This window comes from Ochlerotatus camptorhynchus, unplaced genomic scaffold (genome assembly GCF_037179485.1).
Source record: "Ochlerotatus camptorhynchus isolate MF236.1 unplaced genomic scaffold, CSIRO-AGI_Acam_v1.1 ptg000025l, whole genome shotgun sequence".
NCBI lineage: Eukaryota > Metazoa > Arthropoda > Insecta > Diptera > Culicidae > Ochlerotatus > Ochlerotatus camptorhynchus.
Genome location: NW_027040517.1, coordinates 1,928,836 through 1,949,852, shown reverse-complemented (window position 1 = coordinate 1,949,852; position 21,017 = coordinate 1,928,836). Strand labels below are relative to the sequence as shown.

Sequence of the window (21,017 nt, the reverse complement as noted above, 5' to 3'; positions counted from 1 at the left end):
ATGAGGTAGCTACACCTTTAGCCATTCCATTCCCAACAAACAATTCAGAGTCACAAATAAACATGTATGTATTGAATAAATTCTGTATAACAGCGAACAATGCTGAATAAAACGGGTTGTTGAATTATGTGCTGAAAAAACCTCATTGAGATCGACAGATGCTCCTTTATTCCGGTGTTTGCTCTGATCTGATTAATTTACTTATTAAACGCTATATAAACGTTGACTGTCTTCCTGATTCAACACCAGCAGTTTGATCAAATACCAAACCGAATAAGTGTAATTTTCACATGCATTGACACTTTAATTAGACTTCTTTCAATTGAGTTAATAACATGCTTTATTAGACGTCTAATAAAGGTTTTCTAGCTTCATTATTAGATTTTATTGTACATATTGCTTTACAACATTGCTCAATTAAGGTGGATACAGTCAGCATAATAGCTCTTATACCACTATGCGTCCATGTTGTAATCGCATGCTTTGTAAATGCTTTATAAAAGACCAGTAAAAAAGAACCAAGAGGCACAATCAAATGTGTTGTAACCATATAATAGAATTTATTCGATTTACAATAAATCATATTGTCTACAACTATAAAATAACCATAGCATGTATTGATTTTACAATAGAATCTATGGTAAATGGGGAAATCTACAATAGAACAAGGTGGTTGTTATGAATCTTAATGAAAATTTTACGTATGAGTGCTCATTGTAAGACAGCCTATATTACGCAAGATCAACTATAGCATGAACGGCTCTCGGAATTAGCGCAAATTTGATGCAAAATGCGTATTAAACATATTTGATTTGACTTTTTTTACATCAATTTCATAATTTACGCAGTTTGACTACAAGAAAACGATAGATGTCGTTCTCGGCGAAACTTTCTCAAAGATATCATCTTTCGCTCTTGAACCTTCCGAATTATGAAGTTTGGAACTAATTAACTGAAATCTCATAATGTATGTAAGACTTACAATACAGGTATGACTGCACGTCGTCTTAATACGGTCGCACAACATTATGTGGCTTTCTAAATTCTTAATTCAAACCAAACAACATTCACTTGTAAATGGAAAAGTTACATTCTAAAAGCTTACACTGAAGTCCATCCACTCACTTTTACATCTTGTTTAGAATGATACGGTCGTGGTATATGCAGTACCGACCAAATAATACCGCATACAATACACGCATGCACAATTATGCTTTGTCAAGATTTGCACAGCCGAAAGTCTATGCATTTAGTGTTGCTTATCTGCAGTGCAAATCAGTGCATATCAAACTGAACAGTACCAATTTAATGATTTTAATCGATTCTACTTAAGAACGTACGTATTAGTAAACACGTGTTAATATTAGTATTAGTAAATACGTATTCGTAACTGATGTTTGTTGACCGAATTTTGTTCCACGAGCAAAGCGAACTGTAAAACATGCAAAGCGTTTTTCTCGAAACACAGAGTTGATTTACGGGTCCCACGACTCAGGACTGGATGCACCAAATTGGTTGAAATTTGCGGTGAAGACTCACAAAATTTATCCCGTGTGCACGAGGAAGCCGGATTTTGAAATTTCATTTTTTTTAAACACAAAAATAAAAACCCGAATTTATCCACCTATGGTGTGATCAGACCCTTCTTACTTATTCAAGTTTATTTATTTTATTGTCATTATCAGTGACCAAGCCCCCCACCCCCGTGTTATCCAGTGACGCTACGCCACTGCCTGGGGGTACCCGGAATATATCCGGGTGTAGTCTATTTGGTGAGGCTACCAATCACCTTATCATCGTATTTTAATGTGATTTAATGGGTTTTAATTCAATACATATTCAAGCAACTTCCCCGGGGTACCCGGAACATGTCCAAGTGTGTCCAATGTGGTCTGGAACACTTAACACGACTTGCATTGATCTTATTTTTGAATTCTGTAGTAATTTGATGTGTCGCATGATGGTTTTGATACGTTTTCCGTTAAATCCAGCGTGAAGGCCCATATTCACCGGATCTTATTCCGGCCATATCTCCGGAACCGGTTCACCGATTCCAAAACCGTTCAATAGCGTTCAATGGGACCCCAAGACCTATCATTTGGCGCCGAGTTTGTCCAAATCGGTTGAGCGGTTGCTGAGAAACGTGAGCGCATTGATTTCGTTACATACATACACACATACACACATACACACATACACACATACACACGTACACACGTACACACGTACACACACACACACAGACATGTTCCGATCTCGTCGAGCTGAGTCGAATGGTATATGATGGTTTTGATACGTTTTCCGTTAAATCCAGCGTGAAGGCCCATATTCACCGGATCTTATTCCAGCCATATCTCCGGAACCGGTTCACCGATTCCAAAACCGTTCAATAGCGTTCAATGGGACTCCAAGACCTATCATTTGGCGCCGAGTTTGTCCAAATCGGTTGAGCGGTTGCTGAGAAACGTGAGCGCATTCATTTCGTTACATACACACACACATACACACATACACACGTACACACACACACACAGACATGTTCCGATCTCGTCGAGCTGAGTCGAATGGTATATGACACTCGGCCCTCCGGGCCTCGGATCGATAGTCGGTTTTTCAAGTGATATCTACACCCTTCTTTGTAAGAAGGGTAAAAACTTATTTTTGTTAACAAATTACATAACAATATTTTTATCTTGTTTTTAAATCCACTTTTCAAAAATCGGCCTGCGTCATGCACACGTAATCTGTTTAACGAGTCTTCACCCCAAAAATGAGCCAATTTGGTGAAAGCAGTGATGAGATATCGTGGGACCCGTTTTTTCTGACACAAATGTAACCATAACATTACTTTCCGTCTAGACTTTGTGGAAACTTACATGAAAAAAATCTGCTCAGAATTTCGAGAAACAAAAAGGGGATCAAGTGTCTCGAGGTATCAAGTGTTTCCAGTCTCAGCCCTAGTAGCACGCTTGTCACATATCGGTAGTAGAAACTTCTTTACGACTTATTTCAGTCATCATCAAGTTGGTGCAACTTTTATTAACGGAAGTGTGCTACTCGGGAGTTACATACATTTGGGAAACAAACCGTGTTTAACTGATCTAACGAGATTAAGTCTTGTGACGAAGTTGTTGCAAGCGGCGTGAAAGTCGTCCAATCGTAAATTTATCCAACTCTCTAAACTTTTGTTAACTATGCATTTTATAGTAGTTTAGCTTTAAATGTGGGTCCATTCTGCACACACTGTTGAACAAATCTTTAAATTATGAAGTATTTTAGTCAGCTGATGATGTATACGTTTTAGAATATTCAAAAAAACACTTGGACAAAAAATACCTGTCATTCCTTTTTGAAGTATTGAGTGGATCCATCTGTATATCAAATTAAAGAGCTACCATACCCTATAAACCAACGGTGTTTGATTCTTCTGCGCTTTTTTTCCGTGTTGAAGAAACAGAAAGGAGTGATTACAGTGAGCGAAAATTTTGTAAGTGCATGGATGTTTTTCAAAATACTTTCTTGAATACTCCATAAGATTGGTACATATCAATTTTAGTGTGTTGCATGGCATATGGCATGTCATCTTGTGTGTTTAAATTTGTATTTGATCCTTGGTTTCAAATTTGACATGCAATTTCTATCATTTTGATGCGACATTCTTAAAAGCGCAGTAGGTTTTTTTTTATTATTTACTTTACCTGTGTTACACAAACCTTGGTTAACTGTCATTGTTTAATTATTTTTAGTTTCATATACCAATACCTTTAAAATACCAAATAAAAAGTTTTTAATGTAACAATATTGGCTTGAGTAATTAAAAAACAGCTCGGACAATCAAAAGAGATGGTCAAAGTAGTTTTCATTTAATTGTGTGAAATTCGTATGGAATTTCCCTCTCACTTTCTACCCAAAAGGAAGTTAGCTGTACCCAAAAGTAGGTGAATATGATTATAGGGTAATTGATTCTGGTTGGACCTATCCAAAAACTGATGATGGTTGGACCTATTTTTTCAATCGCTAGTATAGTCAATCTTCGCTAAATTTTTATTTTCAAAGATCACTTTACTAACATGAAAAAATCTTTTTCTTCAATTTGCATGGGTGTTTTATTGAAAAAACTTCAAAACAATTGAGTTTCAATGTGTTTTCAAAACAGTTCACTTTCCACGCATTAGCTCGTCATCATGCCTTACTTTCAAACATACAAAAAAGGAATATTTTTACATTTATTTTTATTTTCATGCAGTAAAATACTGCTTTAAGGTGTAAACAACACGTTAGTACGTCATTTATCCATTGGTTTCACTAAAATGTTTGAATAATTGACGAAATTCGAATAGATAAATATGATCATGGTTGGACCTACGCATGATGATGGTTGGACCTATGTGTTTCCTAAGACGGCCGCTAGGTGCGCTTCGGTTTGTCTACATCCTTCATGCGCAGCTGATTTGAAATTCGATTTCGTTTTGGCCGAGTGATCAGAGTCTTCGATTGAAAAGTGTCTAAAGAAAAGAGTTATACGGTCGAAAATCTTCAAAAGGCTGTTCTTTTAGTAAGAAATAAATCACTTACCGCGTTTCAGGCACAGAAAAGGTACAATAATCCAAAAACGACACTTCACGCAAAAATTAAGGGAAGCCACGGCAAAAAATATGGAAGGGAAATAGTGTTGAGTGTTGATTTGGAGAACCAGCTAGGGGATTGGATTTGTATGTGCGCTGCTTCTGGCAGTCCCAAGACGACCAAAAAGATCTTGGAAGCTACTAAAGACCTTGCGTCACTAGTTAGGCGTAAATTTAAAGGAGTAATTCCATCGTCAGGTTGGCTGAAAGGGTAACCACCGACTTCCGAACTACCATGGAAGCGCCGAAAGAATCTGTTAATATGAATTTACATTAAGCACTTCTCAAACACCTTCTGTGTGTTAACTTGAAATAAAATGTTAACAAACTAAAAATTGCTAACTGAAACTTATTTCCAAAAAAAAAAAACTCCTAGGAGAAAATGAACTATAAAACCAGAATTAAGTTAGGATATTCTGTCATTTTAAGCCCCTAAATTCCCTGGGGGCACCCAGAACATGCCCGGAAGTGGCCAATGTGGTCCAAGGCACTCAATTTTATTATTGATCTTGTTATCGAATTTGGAAGTAATGTGGAGTGTTGAATGATAGGTTTTATTCCTTCCATGTCAAAATTAGGTCCATGTTCCATATACCCTGGAACTTGTTCTGGCCATATCTCCGGAACCAGTTGACCGATTCCAAAAATATTCGATAACTTTCAATGAGACCACAATACGTATAGTTTGACATTAAAATTTTTCCAAATCGGGTCAATGATTTCCGAGAAAATGAGCCATGATGAATAGCTAATGCGTGTAAAGTGAACTTTTTTAAAAACGAAGTTAAACTCAAATTTCTTGATTTTTTCAAATAGCAAATTCGTAAAAACTGTATAAAAAGGGTTTTTTCATGATACCAATAAGCTCTAAACAAAGTTTTTGAACAAATATGGGCTAAACTAGCATTTGTAAAAATAGGTCCAACCATCATCATTTTTTAGGTCCAACCAAGATCAGTATAGGTCCAACCAACATCATAATTCTTTGCTGATTAAAAATGTTTTATAAAATCACTTGTTCATAATATTTAACTTTTTATGTTATTATTAGAAACAATAAAGGTAGATCTTTCTCCTAATCATGCATTTTTCATAATTATATGTTGAATTCATAAAAAAAATACGACATGAATGTTGACGTCGTGTGAAACCGGCCTAAATAGGTCCAACCATCATCAGTTACCCTACTCAACGTTGGGTTTCCACACTTTACTACCCTTGTTGGGTAGTTTTGCACTCTCGTTTTTGACAACATTAGAAGGAGAAACAAGTCAAAAGCTGTCAAAAGTAGAACTGGCCGCTGGGCACTTTTTTCTTACCGTGTAGCAAATCCATTTTTTCTGCCTTTATTCGTTGAACGATGAGAAACCTTTAAGGATCGAAAAAAGTACCTAATATTGAATTCCATTCAGCTAGGTCGAAGGTTGCGTGCGGGAAGTTAATTTTGAGTTAAAAGACTCGAAGTAGTTGTCATTCGCTCACATGTAAACAAACTACATACTACTAAGTTGTTTTCACCCAGCGTCACTTTTACTTTTACTTACTTAACGTTAACTTTCCGCATCTCAAGACCCCTATTAGGTGGTTTTGTGCTATGTTTTTTGACAACAAACGAGAGAGCATATGAAAGGCACAACTCTACAGTAAGTTTAAAGAACTCAACCGTTGTGTAGTTTTTTTTTCCGTGTAGAAAAACCAATGGCATTTAAATGCGTTTGGATGGAATTGAATTTCTTATAACGAATTTGGAATCAAGAATCAATGTTAGATTTCTAACTATATCTCATTAATTTGTGACTCTTTGTTAAATCCAACGGTACGTATAGAAAGGTAAATACATTATAGCCATCTATAGTAGTAGCACTCTATTTTTGGGTTCATACCCGTTCGAAAAAGAGGGGTTAAGTGTAAGTTGTGCTTAGTAGGAGGGAAATTAGATCAAAACTTCAACTTAAAATATTACCATCGGACAAACCTACAGCGATTGTAAAAATGGGCATGAATACCACTGCACTAAAATTACAGACAAACAGACACATCATTCACAAGGTGTTCACCAAACACGCATTTAACGGTCAATTTGAATGTTTTTAGTTGGTAGTACCACATAGGTAACTCTAAGATCAAAAGGTCCCGAAGAAACGTGATCACCTTGTTGGTTCAGCTCTGGTACTCTCTTCGGTTCCAAGCTCGATGCACCCCTCGAAACATAGGAAAATCCACGAACCTCTCATTTTATCTGTCAAACTTTCACAGCGATCAAAACAAACATAGTGTAGTACTAGAATTTTGACTAGAATGGGATACGTTCATCGATGTACTTGGGACCGATAGGCTAGTCCAGTATGAGACAATTTAAAATCGTTAGTTTCCACCAGTTCGTAGTACTGCCACCAATGGCGCGCATAGTCAATTCGCTTGTTTTTGACATTTAAACACTACCGCCATATGTTCAGCGTACTGTCCATTACAGTATACTCAACAGATGGCGGTAGTTTTTTAGTGATGATGTTTTATATTGAAAAATATTCAATGTGTTATGTCTGTTTGTCCGTGCTAGAATGTTCAATGCCTCATGAATAAAGCAGGAACTTGATCTTCTTACACGTGTTACACCAATTTTGCGCAGATCTTGTGGGTCTTTCTTTAGTAAAAGTAATGAACGTCAATTGATTGTTGGTAGTAGACAGTAGTTTGAAAAAGTTGGTGTACTAGTTACAAGCAACAATCAATACGAAACTAACGATTTTAAATTGGCTCACCACTTTAGTAGCCTATTGGTCCCAAGCAAACGATTAACGTACCCTATTCTAGTTGAAATTCTATTACTACACTATGTTTGTTTTGATTCGCTATGAAAGTTTGACAGATAACATCAGGGGTGTGTGGATTCATGCAGAACATGCAGGGGTGAGTGAAATAGCTTGGGACTGCTTGGGACCGTTGTTCTGGTACTGAGTGAGCCAAAAATAATAATGATTTTCTTCGGGACTCAGTGGTCTTAGAGTTGCCTCTATGTTACACACACACACAAAATACTCAAAAAATTTCCAAAAATCACGTTGACTCTATGCAGGAACGAATTTATAGATTTTACGTAAGAATTCTGGAAAATGAGAAACAAATCAAATACTTATGTAGTACTTCAACTTATTCTAATTCCTCTGTATGAAACATAAGCTGTGCTTATAAGGAACTCCATCCTTAAAATGTGTTTACATTGTTTTAACTTCCTAATGCATGAGGAAAAACGTACACAGTGTTTTTAGGCCAAAAATGACCCCAATGTACTAGGGTGGGTAAATATAAATTGAGACGTATAATAAAATGCCTAGTAGTAAATATAATCCATTGGTCGAATGTCTACTACAATCAATACATATGCTATGGGTCTGTCATTTCAATGTAAGATGAGATCGAAAAATGACCAAGCGCTTATTCCAAAATTTTCAACTGCACACTTAGATTGTTTTGCCGGGATGGGCACCACCAAGCAGCTCGGAATTTTATTTTGCTGGATCTAAGTGAAAAACATGCCGAGATTCTTACAAAATATTGTAAAATTTTAAAATCTGAATAATAATTCTCAGTCCTTCAGGAATCATGAAGATTTTCGTAGTCTGTATTTATCAAGAAAAAACAAATTAAAGGGTTGTGTCCTAGACACGACCGCAGTATGACGTACAACTATAATGATGTATGTCATGCATTTTCGACTATTATACTTTATCTTAAATTTTTCAAGTATTTCAATGTTTCCGTTATGGTTCAAAACTCGCGACAATTAATGTTAGCATAATCGACCACCGTTCATCTTACGCATGATGGTTAAGAATTGACAGAATTTTCCCTACATAACTACACAGGGTTGATTAATGTTGATCTATTTTGCTGTGATCAATATGCACTAAATTCGACATCGACTACAATAGGAACTGACACTATTTCATCTCACATTTTTTGTTGACTTGCACCTCAGTATAATACACAAAAACGCCATGCATGTTGTGGGATAAAACAATTCGCAAAAAATACGTTATTTTTTCAGTAGCTCCATCATTAGTTTTGAAGTAGGTCTCTGAAGCAGAGAAGAGAGTGAAGGTTACATTTTATGATAAAGCAACAGGCAGTTGTTTTCCCTATCAGAAGTAAACCGTAAAACGGGGTAACATTGATTGTTTTTTTTAAAGTATATTCTTAATATTTTGTACAGCAATGAATGTTTTTCAAATTTTATATTTTTAAAACAAGTACTGAGGTTCCACGAGATAATTCGTTAGTAATATCATAGAGGTAACTCTGAGACTAGAAGGTCCCGAAATAACGTGCTCAACTTTTTGGCTCAGCTCTGGTACTCTCTTCGGTCCCAAGCTAATCGATTCACCCCTCGAAACATAGGAAAATCAACTAACCCCTCATTTTATCTGTCAAACTTTCATAGCGAATCAAAACAAACATAGTGTAGTACTATAATTTCAACTATAATGGGGTACGCTTATAGATGTACTTGGGACCAATAGGCTAGTCAAGTAGTGAGTCAATTTAAAATCGGTTGGTAATATGTTCAACGGAAATTAAAGCATTTGCACTATTTTTTTTAGTTTTCCGACCGAACATCAGTACACTGAAGTCTTTTTTTTACACGGTTTTTTTTACGCGGTTTTTTTTTAACACGGTTTTTTTACACGGTTTTCCACGATTTACACGGTACGTTTTTAACGATTTCTCGACAACGATACAACCTATCAACTTGATTCCAATCACATTATCTGTTTCAAGCTATTTGTAATCGAATGGCATACTTAAAAAAAATCACAATTTTTGGTGTAAATACAGAAATTTTTAAAATATGTCTATATGGACCATATCATGCTTTAATTACAAATGGCATCAAAATCCGATTTTTTAAAAACATTTAAGCATGCGAAAAATCAAAATATCGTAGGTTTTTTTTAACACGTTTTTTTTTACACGGTACGTATCCCCCGTGTAAAAAAAGACCTGAGTGTATTTTGATTTGGGGTAATTTTGATAATGCTCGATGAATGTAGAAAAAAAAATGCAAAAATGCAATGAAACTCAAACAATTTAGTTCTATAAATATGAAACTTTTAATGAGTATATAATCAGAAATCATCATAAGCAAACAGAATACAACATTAAATTTGTGATGGCTATATTGGAAATACATTTCATATGTGATGGTTTGAGTGCTTTTGCAAACAGGCGAAAAACACGTAAATTGTTTTGTAATATGTTTGTAAAATGTGTAACACAATCTATATAAAAAAAACTATATACGATATCAACGGAAATGCCCTAAGCTACAATATGGGACCAATGTTCCTTATTTGGAAAAAGCGCAGCGTGTAAATTTAATCTTTATATTATACGATCAAAGTTACCCGCATTATCAAAGATACCCCGTTTTACGGTACTTTCAATATTGAACAAAATGTTGGTTCATATGTAAGCGAAGTAGGGGAGGAAGGGGTATAACGATCATACTGGGTTAAAGCACCTCTTTGTTTTCCATAACATAAAATTATCATGCATCATCATTATGTACTTTACAGCGTGTTCGTAGAATGATGCAAAATAGAATACTGTTACTTTTCTCAAATCAAACGTTTGGTTTCTAATAAGTAGGATCTTAGTATAATGAGAGAGAGAAGGATTAGTATTTTCCATTTAATTCCACTACTTTATTTGCTTATCCTTGACAGATACGCGTATTTCGTCTACAATGTGCAGACTTCTTCAGTGTCTTGTACTAATACTCGACTATTAGTACAAGACACTGAAGAAGTCTGCACATTGTAGACGAAATACGCGTATCTGTCAAGGATAAGCAAATAAAGTAGTGGAATTAAATGGAAAATACTAATCCTTCTCTCTCTCATTATACAGGTATTCCACTAAGACGCCCACATTCATCAGGATAGGATCTTAGTACAACCACCGGTTGGAAACTGACGATTTAAAATTGGCTCACTACTTGACTAGCCTATTGGTTCCAAGCAAACGATTAACATACCCCATTCTTGTCAAAATTCTAGTACTACACAGCTGAGCCAAAAAGTTGAGCACGTTTCTTCGGGACCTTCTGGTCTTATAGTTACCTCTATGGTACAACATTAATTGAAAATTAGGGGGATTCAGTTATTGATTTTCAAAGTCAGAGCAAAAGCTCGTATACTGGTTCTCCACCTGTACAATATTTTGATAGTAAGAATCATAGTTAAGGTACACCTGGTGCAAGTTGAAACGGTACATGTATCTCTTAGCGGAAGTGAATATTCACTGTAATTCTTTTTGAGAGGCATTGTGTAGTACCGCAAACTACTGTATTAGAAATAATCTCAGTGATTATTCACTTCTGCTAACAGATACATCTACCGTTTCAAGTTCCCCACGCACTTCTTTCTCTATGATAAATGGTATATGCATTTAGGGTAACAACCGACGTCCCTCCTTCTTTGCATATTATGCACAAAAAATACATCCGAAGTCCCTCCTTTTTTACATATTCTGCACAAAAAATACTTTCTAAGCCCCGCAACTGACAGGATTTCTCGCCGTTTTTTATGAATGGCGCGGGGCAAAAAGTATCTTTTGTGCAGAATATGTATAAAAGGATGGACTTCGGATGTTAATCTAATTGCATATATAGAGGTACCAGATCTGTTTTACAGTCAGTTGTTGGTAAATGCCTCTGAAGCATTTTTTTTTCTCAAATTTGAAAGTTCTGGCTCTCTGATAAGCGGGTAAAAAATTAACGAAGTTTAAATCTTGTTGTTACTTATAATTGTAGTTTGCTTAACAATCATTTCCCGGACAAAAGTGATCGTCAAGGTCCATGTCTTTTTTCGGGTTGTCGTTATAGGAGGGGGGAGGGGGTGTTTTTCATATATAACTTTTCCCAGTTTCGATTAATCATACGGGACCCAAGTCTTATCCCACCTCAAGGTTGTCAAGGTGATCACGCCGTGATTCACCTTTATCCGCTGACTTGCTCCTGCTTGCTGCAGAACCAAGTGCCACGCCGTCCGAAGCGGCTATCGAATTTAACCGGAACCAGAGTAGGCCTAAACGTGTATTGTCAAAGTCGAACCGCAACCGTTAATTTTTTTATTTCTGTCCTGAGCGACAAGACAGAAATAATAAAAATTAACCATTAAGAAGATAATATAGCACTAAATATTACAATAGAATATCATACCGACCTAGGAACTAGCGGTAATAGAATTATAAAAAATATTTATTTAGATTGTAGCGCCATATGTGCAATTTAACATTATTGACAAGAAAAATTTCATCATAATAGCTTTATAACAAGCTATAACCCTGTAGTCTAAACATAGCATTACCTATAGGCAGTGCTGAGATTTGACATTGTTATTGATAGACTTTCGCACGATATTGACAAAATTGTTTTCAACATAGTACCTGATAGACTTTGTTTTTTCCTTGATTTGTTTTCCATCGATCTTGTTTTCCGTACTGAGTACCAATGCTGCCGACGCCAGGAAGACAAATCTCACATCTGGACCCTACCTATCGACCCATCAATTCATGGATCGGGGACCAACGGCTTTATTTCTCTGTCTGATAGACTTGATCATCAAAAAAAAAAACCTTCGTCAACATCTTATTCATTTTTTCGTCAATGGCAAAGATTACCCTGGTAACAAAAACTGTAATTTCTTGCTTTCTGTGTCACATTATTGTTATCCAAGCAATTCAGGCCGTAGATGCTTGTTCACTTTAACGGCTCCATGTAATTGTTTTGATCAATTCATTTAAATTCATTACAAATTTAGCTACTAAACAATCTGAACATGTTCGTCACTGACAGCATTTTCGCTGACAATTGACATGGTTTTCCTTGACGATGACTGTAAGCTCAAATGAGTGACCAATGTAGAATTTTAAATATCGCCGTGTATTTTCGATATTTTGCAGTGGTATTCCACTTATTTATATTCAAAACCTACCTAACTAAAAAATCCCAAAACTTCATCGAGTAGTATTATATTTATGCTTAGTGTGTCTAACCTTTATTTCGTTACTTTTTTCGTTGCAGTTAGTGAAAGTCGAAAACAAACGATACTCAAAGGTGTGAGTGGCGTTTTCCGACATGGCCAATTATCTGCAATCATGGGACCCTCCGGTGCCGGAAAAAGCAGCTTACTTAACGCCATCTCGGGCTACCGGTAAGTTGAACGTATGAAGAAATAATCGAATAGTGAATTCATTGGAACCAGGATCATGGTTGGGAATTGGAATTGCTCAGATAGTTCGCAACTGTCCATGCTCTCAATACTGCAGGTGAGCGGTTCCACGAACAAGTGGGAAATTTTTCCAGTTTTTATTTTTTGTATTTTTTGATTTGCATGAAACCTTGCATACAAGTTTTTGGGGAAGAAAAACGCCGTTTTGCATACTTGGTTCGCCATTTTGAATCTAGCCTTACTTATGAGAAGGGCCTATGAAAAATGCACATGATATCTTCAAAAAATTGTATCTCGGAAACGGTTTGTCCGATTGGTTTGGTGTCTTGGGCGAAGTTTTAGACAATTGTTGGTGTTATATGGAGAAAATATGCACGGTAAAAAAAAGATTGGTATTTGTGTTTTGAACTAAAATATAAATTTTCCCTTTAAAGTGACATGTCAATAATTTTTTTATTATCCTTATGTTATAGCTGACTGAAAATGCTATCTAGTGCACAGTAGGTTGTTCTGGAGAAAAATAGGTTACAATGAAAAAAAATGTTTTTTAAAAAAATACAATTTTCAAAAAAGCTATTAAGAAAAGTCAAAAAAGTTTGTCACCCTAATTTTATGAAAGTACATCAAATTTGCAAACAAAAAGTACTTCGGTAACATTTTTCTAAGATGCACCGTTTAGAAGATATTACTGATTTATATTGTTTTTTTTTTGATAACTTAATAAGTTTTGGGCTTTTTTCGGATGTACTCCGTGTTTTTCCAGTTTCAAAAGTATTTTTTTCGGAAAGATTGGAAAATTTTGAGTTAAAATGACACTGACAGCTTAAAGATTCGAGTGAAATTCTCTGCCTTAAAAGTATTTTGAAAAACAAGTTACAAAATCCCACTATTCTTCAAATGATTTTTGGTGCGTTGTGCTGAAAACGTGCTAACAAGTATTAGATACAGGTAATCAGATACCAGTTAGCTGTACTACGTACAGTTGGTGATTGTAAACATGGTCTTTGTTGGAACTAGTCCACCATGGCCACGCTGGCCATAACGAGGCTAGCTCCGTCGTTGACCGTTCCTTAATAATAAATAAAAAGAACGCAGTAGTCACCTTCCATCAAACTAGAGGGCTGCCGACTGATACCTCAATCAACAACCGCCGCACTCTTTATTCATTCCAGGTATATACAATTTACAATCTTCTTCAATAACAATATACCTACGCCAGCAAATCTACCTCGCTCCAACTCTCCAAACTCGTACCTGAAGGTTCGACGATACCTGAGCGTTCAACTCTACCTATCTTCCAACAGTCTTTACCCAGCATTCTATGATTTCTACCCGTGAGCTGTATAATAATGTCTGACTCGGTTCTGAATTCATCCAGTATCTACTAGGGAAAACCAAACAGTAAATGCAGAAAGGTTGCTAGTAGCATAGTGATTATAGTAATTTCAGCTCATAATCCTGTGTTTTTGAACGAGATCCAGTGTTGTTTGATAACATAATAATTGTAAAGGAAAGTGTAACACGTTTTGGTGCAAAGGTAAGTTTTAAATACACATTTTAATTATATGTTTTGTGATATTTTCGTACAAAACTAACAATTGGAAAATATTTTCTATGTTACAGATTACAAAATGAGTAAAATAAGATGTATTCGCCCATTCAAAGACATTCAGTGTTCGAAAGAGCTGCGATATCTCACGGATGGTATCATCCAAAAACTAAAATCAATTGGATTTTCCAAGGTATCCACACTGAACACCAAGGATTTTCGTGTTTGTTCGTCTTGCCGTCTACATATTGATTCAAGAGCTCACCTCACCCAAAACGAGGAACAAAGCGTAGCCGGCGGCTCAAGGATGCCAACTGTTCAGACCATACCTGATGTACCTGATTCGCAAAGCTATGAAAGTTTGGTCACGATACCATCAGAGTCAACGCTAAGCACAATTAAATCAAATAAAGACTTCACGATGCCTGTAGACGTCGAAATATTCAACCGAGGAATAGCAGCTATTCGTGTTTCGCCTATAGATTTAGGTAAGGTTAAAAATGTTCACTATCCTGAAAAAAAGTGCGCTGAAATCGTCGAAGGTGTACGAAGAAATCTTTTTAAATTAGACGCTAAAACAGAAAAAGCAAACGAGTTTGATGAAGTCATAGAAAATATGAAAATTAAATTTTTAAATTCAGCCACAAGGCAAGAAAAACTATCAATTTTATCATTGTTGCCAAAATCATGGTCAGTACAAAAAATTGTAGACGAATTTAAAACCAGTAGAAATATGGCATCAGATGCAAGAAAGGAAAGAGATAATGTATTTGATTCATCTCAAGGTTCAAGCTCTGGAAAAGCTTTGAGTAATGAAACAAAAGAACTGGTTTTGAATTTTTTTTGAGGACGATGATATAAGCCGTGCAATGCCAGGCCAAAGAGATTTTGTTAGCGTAAAGACAGGAAATAAGAGATTAGCTGTTCAGAAAAGATTGTTAATGATGACATTGAGAGAAGCTTTTAATCGCAATGTAAAAATAGGGTTTTCATCATTTGCAAGCCTCCGGCCAAGGCAATGTAAACTATTGACTATCACAGGAACACATAATGTTTGCGTTTGCACTACGCATGAAAATGTCAATTTAATTCTACATAGCTTAAAAAAATACAATGTCTTGAATGATCTAAAAACATTAACGAATAGATTACTTTGCGAAAATAAGACAACTCATTGCCATCTACGAAGATGTAAAAACTGCCCAGATACCTCAGTTTTAGAAGACAGTTTATTGAAACAACTGGAAGAAAACTTTGTTGAAAAGCTTTCATTCGAACAATGGGTTACCACTGACAGATGTGATTTAGAAACTATTGTAAAGCAAACCGATGAGTTTGTTTCATTTTTCAGCTCAAAATTAGAAAGTTTGATTCCGCATGATTTTGTAAAATTTTTAGCTATTTGTGACTTTTCTGAAAATTACAGCTTCGTTTTGCAGGATGAAGTTCAATCACACCATTGGAACGTGCAACAGGCCACAATCCATCCTTTCGTAATATATTATACTGAAAATATGCAAATTAAACATTTTAGCTTCATTATAATTTCTGAAGAACTAAGACATGATTCAGTCGCTGTCAATTTGTTTATTGATAAAATGATAAACTTTTTACAAATTGATCAAAATAAAAACATAAAAAAAATTTATTTTATGTCAGATGGTGCTGCTTCACAGTATAAAAACCGAAAAAACTTTTCTAGCCTTTGTAAATTTAAGTCAAAGTATGGTATTGACGCTGAATGGCATTTCTTCGCAACATCGCACGGAAAAGGTCCATGCGATGCTATTGGAGGTACGATAAAACGCATGGCTACCAGAGCAAGTTTAGCCAAAGAACGCGAACACCAGATAAAGACTGCAAGAGAGTTGTTTAATTGGGCAAACAAACGAAAAGAAGAAGAACTTACAAAGTTGTCATTTTGTTATTCTACTACAGAAGAATACGAAAATATGTCTTTGCAGCTAAATAATCAATATAATAATGCAAAAACAATTCAACGAACTCTAAAATTCCACTCATTTCTTCCTCTATCAGAAAATACAATAAAGGCAAAGCTTTATTCAAACTGTCCTGACAATGATGCCAAAATATTCAATATTGTTAAGAAAGTTGTGTAAACAATAATTTTATAAAAATACAGGAATAAAAATAAACTGATGATATCCAACATATAATGTTATTTTTTATTGCGCACAATCACCATCCCTGAAAAATAAGCTTAATTCGCTCTTTTGAATCTTGCTAATTGAGGAGCTTACATTTGCAGTTCTCAAAAAGGTGTATCTCGAAATCGAGTTGTCTCATCGGTTTGATGTCTGTGGCGATGTTCGGCAATAGAGAGAAAATATGCACAGTATAAACACATCCAGTTTAAATGGATTAAACTGTTAGGCGATATGCAAGAGTTGAATGCACATTTTCAGCACAACGCACCAAAAATCACTTGAAGAAATCATTGTTCCTGATAGTGGGATTTTGTAACTTGTTTTTCAAAATACTTTTAAGGCAGAGAATTTCACTCGAATCTTTAAGCTGTCAGTGTCATTTTAACTCAAAATTTTCCAATCTTTCCGAAAAAAATACTTTTGAAACTGGGAAAACACGGAGTACATCCGAAAAGGGCCAAAACTTATTAAGTTATCAAAAAAAAACAATATTAAATCAGTAATATCTTCTAAACGGTGCATCTTAGAAAAATGTTACCGAAGTACTTTTTGTTTGCAAATTTGATGTACTTTCATAAAATTAGGGTGACAAACTTTTTTGACTTTTCTTAATAGCTTTTTTGAAAATTGTATTTTTTTAAAAAACATTTTTTTTCATCGTAACCTATTTTTCTCCAGAACAACCTACTGTGCACTAGATAGCATTTTCAGTCAGCTATAACATAAGGATAATAAAAAAATTATTGACATGTCACTTTAAAGGGAAAATTTATATTTTAGTTCAAAACACAAATACCAAACTTTTTTTTTACCGTGCATATTTTCTCCATATAACACCAACAATTGTCTAAAACTTCGCCCAAGACACCAAACCAATCGGACAAACCGTTTCCGAGATACAATTTTTTGAAGATATCATGTGCATTTTTCATAGGCCCTTCTCATAAGTAAGGCTAGATTCAAAATGGCGAACCAAGTATGCAAAACGGCGTTTTTCTTCCCCAAAAACTTGTATGCAAGGTTTCATGCAAATCAAAAAAGATGAAAATTACTCGTTGCTTTAATGATATGGAACCGCTCAGGTGCAGGATTTTGATTAATCTTATATTAAAGTTATCGGTATGTACCTATAATAGTTAAATCCAAACCATACAAAATAGGTCACAAACCTTTGACTTCCACTTTCGTCGTACGTAGATTACCAACAATTATTAATTAGCCCCATTGAAGACGATGACTCGCCTTCAACAGTTATCGTTTAAAAAATTCTAATCACGCTTGAACATTAGTGTTAATGGCATTATCATCAGCAAGGGTTAATGTGATACAACTGGATATATGTACAAGAAAAGAAAAACAACGTTTTGTGAACTACCAGTCTACTAGTTGCAGTAAATGCACTTTTGTGACATTGAACGTCTAGTACCGCTGCATGTCAAATGTCCCATCAGCACACGGAGCTTATCATCATAATGCAGTAGGTAGAATCGTGATGAAACTGGCAATGCATGGATGTACTTACATGAATGGAACAGGCACGACTAGTAATGATCAGAACCGGTGACAACAGCAAGTAGCCACCGGTAGCATTTTAGGCGTGGAGCTAGTATCGCTGCATGTTTATCAATTACTACTCATATATTCGGTCATTAAAGTTTCAAAGAAATCACGCTTTGATGATTCTTTTGTACTCTCACAGGATAAAATTTGTATGTAGGTGGCCCAGGTCTGGAAGCTAAAGGTTATGGCACTTCAGTAAACATTTGTATTTATGAAATTATGCTATTTGTTTACACACTAGTGTTAGTATGGTACAGCCCTGCTAATTGGGTTCTTTAAGGGTATTGAGGGAAATGCATATTCGTAATCTGCATTAAAAATGTAACCCAAAACCAAAATTTCATCAATTTTGGTACACTGGAACTATTTTAAATAAAAACGATTACATTTGCAAAAATCACCTTATTAGCGCGCCCCTCGGTGTCACTTTGTATGGGAGCGAACTGTCATTTTGTCAGTTTAGTGTCAAACAGTAAAGTTATGAAAGTGTGTGGGTTCGAAAAAAATATCGCTGTGCTCAGAAAATGAAGCTCTTTCCCTAATGTCCCTAAGATGGGCCCATACATAAATTCAGCAGCCGACAAAATTTTCAATAGCGACCAAAAATATCCATTAGTACCGTCCCAATGACGCGTTTATCTATATAAAATTGATAAATAGCAGATTCTTAGCGATGGGCCCAATCTTAGATCCATAGGCTAACATTAGAGCCATTTCCCTTATATAAAAACCGATATATTTTTTAAAATTAAAGAACCCAATTTAGAATCGGTACTCTTTCAAATGGATATATCTCAGAATCTGTTTAATGTAGAATAAAACGTTATTAGAAGAAAATGTTATGTATTTATTGTAGTTTAAAGATACAATAAGAGTTTTTCGATTTTTATTCCTTTCGAACGAAAATTAGAACTTTGGGCTTGATAACTTCTGCAAAAGCTGTTGTTTTTTTAGTATCTGGCCATTGAAATAGCATCCTTAGCCATTTTTCTACTCTTTTTCAGTTTAACTTTGATGATACCCCAATACATTCCGGAAATCCGGGCAGTTTGGAGGGTTCATCCCTTTCTCAATTACGTCTACTCCAATATCGTGATACCAGTGTTGCGCATTCTTACTGCAGTGGCAGCTCGCCAAATCTGGCCAAAACTTGACGGGGCTCCGGTGGAACCTAATGAACGGCAAGACACGTATTACTGGCATTCGTTGATGTATAACCATAGAGGTAACTCTAAGACCACTGGGTCCCGAAGAAAATCATTATTATTTTTGGCTCACTCAGTACCAGAACAACGGTCCCAAGCAGTCCCAAGCTTTTTCACTCACCCCTGCATGTTCTGCATGAATCCACACACCCCTGATGTTATCTGTCAAACTTTCATAGCGAATCAAAACAAACATAGTGTAGTAATAGAATTTCAACTAGAATAGGGTACGTTAATCGTTTGCTTGGGACCAATAGGCTACTAAAGTGGTGAGCCAATTTAAAATCGTTAGTTGGTATAACCAACAATCAATACGAAACTAACGATTTTAAATTGGCTCACCACTTTAGTAGCCTATTGGTCCCAAGCAAACGATTAACGTACCCTATTCTAGTTGAAATTCTATTACTACACTATGTTTGTTTTGATTCGCTATGAAAGTTTGACAGATAACATCAGGGGTGTGTGGATTCATGCAGAACATGCAGGGGTGAGTGAAATAGCTTGGGACTGCTTGGGACCGTTGTTCTGGTACTGAGTGAGCCAAAAATAATAATGATTTTCTTCGGGACCCAGTAGTCTTAGAGTTACCTCTATGGTATAACTGTCCGTTCATATTGCTGATTGTGATGAAAATCGTAGTCTCCTGGTCACAGCTGCAGATACTCTGCCAGATCATCAGCTTACCGGCAAACTTGTCCGCCAAATTTATATTTCTTGGGAACATCTCCGCGACCACATAAAACTTCTGTCCCGGAAGCTGTTCGAAGTCCAATATGACGTACGTTTCATCGTCCATAAGGATGCATCCGTTGAATTTAGTCAGCACCTGGTCATACAGTTTTCGAGCCCGCGTTTTAGCCGGTTCGGTTGCTTAATAGCCCGATACTTGAAGAAACTGCACCGAGTTTGTTGGCCACATCGACGCCTTGATTGCATCTTCCAGGCACCTTCCGAATGGCACGTGTGGGGTTTTCCGGTGGCCACCTTGACCGACAATATGTGGTCGTTGAGTCGTAGTTTGCTATCCAAGATAAGTCCAAGATCCTTAATGGAATCAACTCTTTCAAGTGTCGATTGATTCATAGAGTAAACAAATCTGATCGGCGACCATGAGTAAAGTTAATTACTTTACATTTGGCATTGCAATCCCTTGTTAATCGCACCACGATGTTAACCGCTCAATATCAGTTTGCAGTGCACGACAATCTAGGATCGACAAGCCGCCATTGTGTAGAATTCTGCACGCGAAAGCCTCTTATTGCTCTTCCATGAGGTTTATCCGGGACTCCCTTGTGCATCAGGGTGCCCCACAGATTCTTGTGATTGAGTCGGTCAAACACTTTGTCGTAATCAAGAATACCAAATAAACGGGCTTCAAGTTGATCTGAGAGGACCTGAGTTTTGTCTTCTTGGTAATGTTGCATTAGACTGGCATTAGACATTTATATGGGAGAAATTTGTTATATTTTTTTTGCGTGCAACCCTCAAGTGAGAAAATCACTCTCTAAAATTCATTCGACTGTAACACGAGGTGGCGTTTTTGGTTTATGATTATATAAGGATTTTGGAATGAGAAATAACAATACTTCACTCTTTCGTTTATAGAACTGGTTCAGCAAACTCGATTAAGCTCACAATTTCAGAACATGAGCATGAGCATGATTGACCGCCCA

At 36.1% G+C, this 21,017-nt stretch overlaps 1 protein-coding gene across 1 annotated transcript in view; it reads left to right on the top strand.

Moving 5' to 3' along the window:
- Positions 1–21,017, top strand: part of LOC135707940 (ATP-binding cassette subfamily G member 4) — a 109,601-nt gene that overhangs the window by 74,458 nt on the left and 14,126 nt on the right. Inside the window, exon 3 of the mRNA XM_065229864.1 lies at positions 12,712–12,841. Within this exon, the coding sequence (XP_065085936.1) occupies positions 12,712–12,841 (130 nt within the window). The remainder of the gene's footprint in view (positions 1–12,711; positions 12,842–21,017) is intronic.